Raw genomic sequence first — 7,372 nt, forward strand, 5'->3', positions numbered from 1 at the left:
CAGCAACAGTCATGCCGGTGATCTCTGTGGGGTCGACCATGTACCAGCAGCACACGATGGCAGGGCCGGCAATGGCACATACACACACCCAGGGCCTCCACCCTTACACCACCCTTCAGACTCACATCCCCTGTAATCCCCAGTATATTGGACACACTATCCAGCACATGCCGCGCCCAGCTGTCTTCCCGGTGCCTGGCTCAGCATACCCGCAGGTGAGTGTTGCCTGTGCCTTGTTCATTTATGGTGAGTTCATGTGGCTTCTTCCAGAGGGAGTATGTCTGATTGGGGAGAGTGTGGAGCTCAGACCTGCTGTGGCTTGAGATTAGCTCCTGCTCTCACTTACTCTCTGATTTGTGATAGTTTCTTTGGCTCCCTAGCTCAGCTTTTGCATTATAAGGAGCCTTTTGTGGGTGCATGTAAAGTCTCAATAGAATATAAAATACATCAGTATTTTTTAACTTTTATCGCTTTATAGGCTTTGTAGGCTGTAGAAGGCCCTGATCAAAAAACTTGTCTTCCTTAGAGCTTGCAGACTAAATAGAGACTACAGAGGGAAAACCAGACAAAGGTTATTTTAACTTCTGCATAATTTTGGAAGTTTTCAAATTTCAAATTTCTTGGAATGGTTTTCAGCAAACTGATAAGATTTAAAAGGAGGAGTAGCAAAAAGATGTAATGGTCATGTGGTGCAACGTAGCTTCTGTGCTGATTCTTCCTGTCCTTCCTCCTCACTATCATATTAGACTTCCCATGCTCTGGGGCTTCTGCGGGGACATCATGTTCTGGACTACTTCTTAATGGTCAGATGAAGTAGACATGACTGTTATTTATTTTCTATTTTAGGGTGTCCATCCGGCATTCATAGGAGCGCAGTACCCCTATTCGGTAACAACACCGTCATTGGCAGCTACAGCAGTGTCATTCCCAGGTGTGCCAGTCCCATCCATGACGCAGATTGCGGTGCATCCCTACCACAGTGAGACAGGACTGTCACTGTCTTCCAATGTAGCGAGTAAGTGTTACAGCCCTGGGCTGCGTTTGGCAAAGACTTGGTAACTGTGCCTCCTAGCTGTACCCGAGTCCAGTCCTGCCTCTCGTTGACCACAGGTGGAACCAGGGTTCTTGGACTGAAAAGCTCTGACCAAATCTACCCCAGCCTAAAGATGTGTGTGCTTGGGGGTACTGGGATTCATAATGAGGCCTAATTTCAGTTGGTGGAGCTTTAACTTCTGTTTAGCTGTTTTTCTAGTATAAGATTATTTTGGCCTCTGAGACTATAGTGTGTTTGGAGCCCTCCTGACCTTTCCGACTTCTAATTTATTAGAACTTTATTCCCCCTCTCCTTAGAGCAAGATGAGCATAGATGATCTTGAGGAGGCTCTTGGGGTTCCTTCGGGTCAGATGAACAGAAAGTGCAGGAAGCAGACAGCTGGCAGACTTCTGGTACAGTAGCACTAATAGTTGTCTTTCCTGCCTGAAGGGATTGGAGGCAGTATCCAAGATGCAGAACTTCTGTAGAGAGGACAGATGTTTTGGCAGGATCAGTGGCAGTCTGAATGATTGCTCATATGTTGTGTTGGGGCTAGAGTGGTGGTGAAGACCCATTGAGTAGCGTGCAGCACTGGAACAGCAGATGTTGACTGAATTGTGGATGTGCTCTCATTGCCATGGTGTTTTGCACCAATGCATCATGGTTGACCCAGGCAGGCTCTGTTATCCCCTCACTGGAGAGGCTGTAATGTTTGCCTATTTGTACATTCGCTTATTGTACTTTGCAACTCACCAGGTGCTGGAAGACTGGTACATGGGAAAACACTTAAGAGCTGTGTTGGCTTCCTTCTTATCCAGATTATCAGGAGAATATTTTCCATTATTTTTATCTTGCATTTTGATGCCAAAAAGCCACCACAAAAGCAATTAGAATAGTCCTGAAGGCCTCAGGATCTGAAGAGCATCCTTTGCTGACAGCCTTAGTCCTGGGCTGATGCTGTGCCTCTTAATTGTGAGAAACCATTTCTGTACTCCTCCAAAGAGTTATGAATCTTCCAGAAATACTGACTCATCCTAGAGCACTTAAAATAGTGAAACGAAAAAACAACTCCACCCTTTCCAGTTGCTATTGTTTATAGCTTGCATAAACTTTTGTTTTCAGTTCTTAAAATACTGTTTCACTGTTCCTGAAGTACATAGTCACATGATGATGCTTGAGCTCTGGCAACAATTCAGGTCATTCTTACGAGTTATTCTCCTTGGACAGACTTCAAATGCAGCATGGATTTTTGCCCCACTTTGTGAGTTGTTTGGCACTGTGTGTCTGCTTGGTTGAGGAGGTCAGACAGATCTTCCCTGGTAGCCACATTGTTCTCAGATATTCAACTATCACTAGTAAGCATTAAAAAAAAAAACAAAACTAGAGGAGGCAGGGGAAGAAGAAAAGTCGGAACTCAAAGCATTGTCCAAGCTGGTGTAGTAGCACCACAGAGAAGCTGTGAAATAAGGGTAACAATGTGCACACACCTAATAGCATCTCTGATCTGGAATTCTCAGGCAAACCTTGCTCCATACCTCTCTTGAGAGGCAAAGTTAGATAAACTGAAGTCCCTTGTCAGAGTACACCTTACTGGCTCAGTGTTAACTACTGTCTGTACAAGTTTAGGCGGTACAATGTAATAGATTTTCCTGTGATTTCACTTGATTTTGCCCATACTAGTTAAGGTGTCTGAAGGTGACAGAGCTTCTCAAGTTTCCTTGCTGTTTTTACCATTGGTACCTGCTGCCCATGTATGCAATGGCTCTTCTTTCTGAGGATGGATTGAAGGCTAGCCTCCAGTAACACTATTCCTGCATGGTAGCTGGATGGAGTCATAGCTGTCTTACAGCAGAAGTGGAGGAACCTTACGATGTTGGACTTGATCTTTGAGTGACTTAATACTGCTCCTGCTCAATGATTTTTCTCAGCAGTTTCTCATCAGGTGTAGATGTGCACATGCTTATTCCTTGGACAAGAAATCAGAACCAGACATATAATTTAATAATAGCAAAGACCTTTGAGTCAACACGTGTATTTACATACATGGATGATGTGCGTGTTCATGGCATACCACAAGATATGGGCAAGCATGTAATTGACCCCCTTCAGGCCCTGCTTGCAAACAAGATAAGATATTCCTAGCCCATTGTATTTCAGTTGTAAGTCTGTGGGTTTTGGTTGCTGTATTGTTCTGTTTAGGGGAACAGGACACTACACTGGCAGGGGGTGGTCAGGTGAGGAAGATGATGGCCCAAGTAAACCTTCTTTTAGGCTGGTGGTGGGTCCTAATGCTGCTGTTTTGCTCTCTTCAGTAGGAAGTGTCCATGCAGGATCAACGTTCCCAGCGATTCAGGGGGCTTCCTTGACAACTCTGTCCTCACAGCCCAACTCCCTTGTTACAGGGAGTTTTCCTGCCGAGGATGAGCAGCACAGTCAGCCTGTGAGCCCCCAGGGTCTGCACTACCTCCACTCTGCATACCGAGTTGGTAAGGATGGCCAAGTGGGTTCCTATGCGTCCCCTGAGAGGGATTCCGGGCAGGGCTGCAGGTTTTCACTTTTATTTAGCAATTTGCTGCTGCATCTGTTGGGGGTGATGGCATCTTAGCTACATGGGGAAAGCCAGCTCATGATTATATGTGGAGGCTGAAAATGGAGACAAAGCAACAGAAGATTGAACAGTTGCTGTTGAGAGCCATCAGAGTAGAAGAGAAAGCTAAGTGGGTTAGAGCTGGAAAGAGTCCTGCCTTTCAGCAGGTGTCATAAAGGAGTCGGGATAGGCTCTGAGGTTGTGGTTGTGCAAGTTCTGACTGTGAAAAAATGGAGTTCAGCTCCTGCTTCTCATGGATGGTGAAGGTACACTTTTAGTTTAATGATACTGGTCGGGTCTTCAGAGGCACAAAGGGATGTGCCCTGTGCCTCTCCATCTAAGTTGTTGAAGACTGACATGTAGGGAACTTGTATTTTGTGGAGAGTGGATATGTAATTATTAGCATTCCTTTCCCAGTCACACTGGTTATGAGGAAATAGTCTGCCTGTACTGCTATTGGTAGAAGGATATCAGTCTTGGGGTTTCTGGTTGAGTTTAGATTGCAAGTAAGCTACTTGTACATAGTCATGGTCCAACCCAGTGGGTACTTGAGGAGGCAGAAGGGAGCCTCTAAGATAAGCAAAGCCTCAGTGCAGGGCAGCGGATGAAGAGAAACAGCAAGAAAATTGAAGGCAGGTTATCTAGAGGTTGCCTGAGGGGTTTTTTTTTGAAAGCTAGAGAAGAAAGTACTTGTTAGCCAGAAAGGGGTGCCAATGTAATTGGAAACATTGCAGTAGTAAATGGTGAGCCAATGAAAGTGTTTTAATAGCCTGAATAATAGAGAAGCCGGGGTGGGGAAGAGGATCTAGAAGATCAAGACATAGTGCCTGTTGGTATTTTAAAACTTTTTAAGTGGGAGGATTTGCATGAATACCTGTAATGGAATAAGTGAAATGTTTGCAGATTGGCAGCACTGCAGCTCAGTGTTGGCCTGTTGTCTTTGCAGCTGAGTAAGTTGATTTGGGTAGCTTCTCTGCTGCAAAATTTGGAGCAAATGCATTGCTTTCAGAACACCTCTTGTAGTGCAGCCTTTGGGGCTACCTGCTTGACCCTGCTGTAGATGCTAGTGGAGTGTCTCTTTGTAGCTCTAGTGAGGTGTAGTGGCTGTGCAGTTTTCCCAGCCTGGAGCAGCAGATCCAGATGTTCTTGCTGATACTTCCTATAGTGACAGGCTCCAAGATGGGCCTTTTGTTTCGCTCTGGACTCTTCGCAGCTAGGGCATTTTCTCCTGATGAAGGGTAGGCCAATCAGGTTGTGTTGCCGTGAGTGAAGTGCTAGACTCAGTCTTACTGGGCAGAAGTTCTGCTTGACTCTGGCTGCCCCTTTCTCACAGGGATGCTGGCTCTGGAGATGCTTGGCCGAAGAGCTCACAACGATCATCCCAACAACTTCTCCCGCAGCCCACCCTACACGGAGGATGTAAAATGGCTCCTTGGGTTAGCTGCGAAGTTAGGTAAGGTTCAGAGCAGTACTTCAGCAGAAATTTACTTGCTGGGATTTGGATCACGGTGGGAAAAAACTCTCCAAAGAATGAAACTTCCAAGATTAGGTGAGCCTGATAACTGATTCCATTTCTAAGAATGTTTCAGAAGATCCCTGCTGATCTTTCATCCAGGCAGTTGACCCGTTTCTGGGTTCTGTAGGCATGCTGTTGAATTTTGAGGCACTAGATGAAGTGCATGGGGTTGGACAGGGCTCAGAGCTTATATCTCTTCCATTCTATAACAACAATTTTTTCTTTTCCCTCTCCACTATCTTGTAGGTATTCTTCTTTATGTATATTTACACCTTCTGCGAACACCTTGTATAGCAATAGGCGCTCAGACCACCAATTGTTTGATTTTTATTTGGGTTTTTTGTTTTCTTTTACTTGCACCTTGCTCTTGGATCTTTTTTGTCAACTCTTTTTTTTTTTTTTAATTATTTCACTATCAGTAAGAACTTTAAAAAACCCCTCTACAAACAGCTTGTGTAGTGGCATGGTTTCTCCTGCTGCAGCTGGGGGAACTCCACTGTAGGCAGCAATGGGGAGGCTTAACTATCTCTACAGCCTCCTTAAGACTCGAGCGCTGGGGCTGCAGGTGCCTCCTAAGTGGTCAGACAAGAAACAATGGGAGGAGGTGCAGTGTACCATTGCCTCTGTAGTTACCTTGCCACATCAGTTTTCTTTCACATCCCCTTGAAAGACAGGTAAACTGGGAATATCAGTGACTGAGGTGGTACCTGATTCTCTACTCAGATCCGATTAATATATCAGAATGATGTCTTGTCCCCATAAGTTTGCTAGACTGTCTCCCCCAAGCCTGCTGGAGGATACGTTACGCTGAGAAGAAGGTGCTCCAAATCCAGGTTCTTGCTGGGAAATACTTGGTTTCTTGTATGTTTCTTACCTGAATGCTGTTGTTCTGACTTCTCCTTCCTGTGCAGGTGTAAACTATGTGCATCAGTTTTGCGTTGGTGCAGCCAAGGGGGTGCTGAGCCCTTTTGTGCTCCAGGAGATCATCATGGAAGCTCTGCAGAGGCTCAACCCTGCCCATGTGCACAACCACCTGCGCACCCCAGCCTTCCACCAGCTGGTGCAGAGGTGCCAGCAGGCCTACCTGCAGGTAACATGTGGCGCCAGACCATTGCCTGCCTTGCAGGTACTGCGTGTGTGTGTGTGTGTGTGTCTCTGTGTGTGTGTGTGTGTGTCTCTGTGTGTCTGTGTGTGTGTGTGTTTCTGTGTGTGTGTGTTTCTGTGTTCCCTGTCCACTTTCTTCTCTCTCCAAATGCTTCCTGTACCTTTTTAACTTCTGTACTTCTTTCTTTGCTATGTTTTCAGGTCCCCTGTCCACCTCTCTTCCTAGCCTGTCTTTTTCCTTTCCTTCTTTATAGCCTGTCTTCCTCTCATACTGAAGCCCTGGTATGGCTGTCTAGTGTGCCAGTGCTGCCACTAATAGTGGAAGTGGCTTTGTCAGCTACCAGTACAGATGAGATATCCCAGGATTTATTTAAACCAGGACAAGTGTGTTTCAGTGAGACAGCTGGAATACCAGAGCTGCCTGTTTCTTAAAACAGTGTAAACAGGACCCTCCACATGTACCTACTTGAATAAATGACCAGAAGTGTGATTCTGTAGGCATACTGTCCAGGTTGGATTAGCTGTCCTATCACCTAGATGATATTTTGGAGAAGTTACAGCTTCTTCACTTGAGCTCTTTTTCTGAACTATTTTAGGGAAATAGATTTCTCAAAAGCTGGACCTGCAGTTTTGGGGCCTTAGTTGAGAAACTGATAGAAGTGACAGTGTTAAGCCTAGAGATATTTTGTAGCAACTTATTTTAAGCCTTACTCCTTCCATACCTCTTAGCAAAGGAGATGCCCGGTGGACATGCTGTGTCCCCATGTATGATCTGCAGAAGAAATGGTGTGAGGATTAGATGCTAGTGGGTGGTGGGGTAGAGCGTTAGCTGGCCCTTTTGCCATGTGCTGTGGTCCAATTTGGTGCTCGTGAAGGAGGGAACGCCTGTTGATGCTGTGTGGTGAATACTGGTGCCCTGATGGGAAACTTGCCTTGGCCATGTTAGGATGTAAGATATAGCACTGCTGCCTATTGAGATAGCTGTCCACTGTCAGAGCCTCTGAGTCTTGGGACCTCCTGTGGGGTAACAGGATTATGTGACGTATCGCCCAGGAGCTCTTGCATCCTCTTCTGAGTGTCACCAGCATGAGGGTGGTGAGCACATACCTTAAGGCTCTTTCGCTGTTCCCAT

The 7,372-nt window shown here is 45.8% G+C and overlaps 1 protein-coding gene across 1 annotated transcript in view; it reads left to right on the forward strand.

The window, feature by feature from the left end:
• Positions 1–7,372, forward strand: part of ZSWIM8 (zinc finger, SWIM-type containing 8) — a gene marked incomplete at its 5' end in the record, with an annotated part of 23,621 nt that overhangs the window by 15,594 nt on the left and 655 nt on the right. The window contains 6 exons of the mRNA XM_010078221.1: positions 1–215; positions 847–1,015; positions 3,346–3,519; positions 4,954–5,073; positions 6,048–6,226; positions 7,297–7,306. Coding sequence (XP_010076523.1) covers positions 1–215; positions 847–1,015; positions 3,346–3,519; positions 4,954–5,073; positions 6,048–6,226; positions 7,297–7,306 — 867 coding nt within the window. The remainder of the gene's footprint in view (positions 216–846; positions 1,016–3,345; positions 3,520–4,953; positions 5,074–6,047; positions 6,227–7,296; positions 7,307–7,372) is intronic.

This window comes from Pterocles gutturalis, unplaced genomic scaffold, assembly GCF_000699245.1.
Source record: "Pterocles gutturalis isolate BGI_N339 unplaced genomic scaffold, ASM69924v1 scaffold34843, whole genome shotgun sequence".
Classification (NCBI taxonomy): Eukaryota; Metazoa; Chordata; class Aves; order Pterocliformes; family Pteroclidae; genus Pterocles; species Pterocles gutturalis.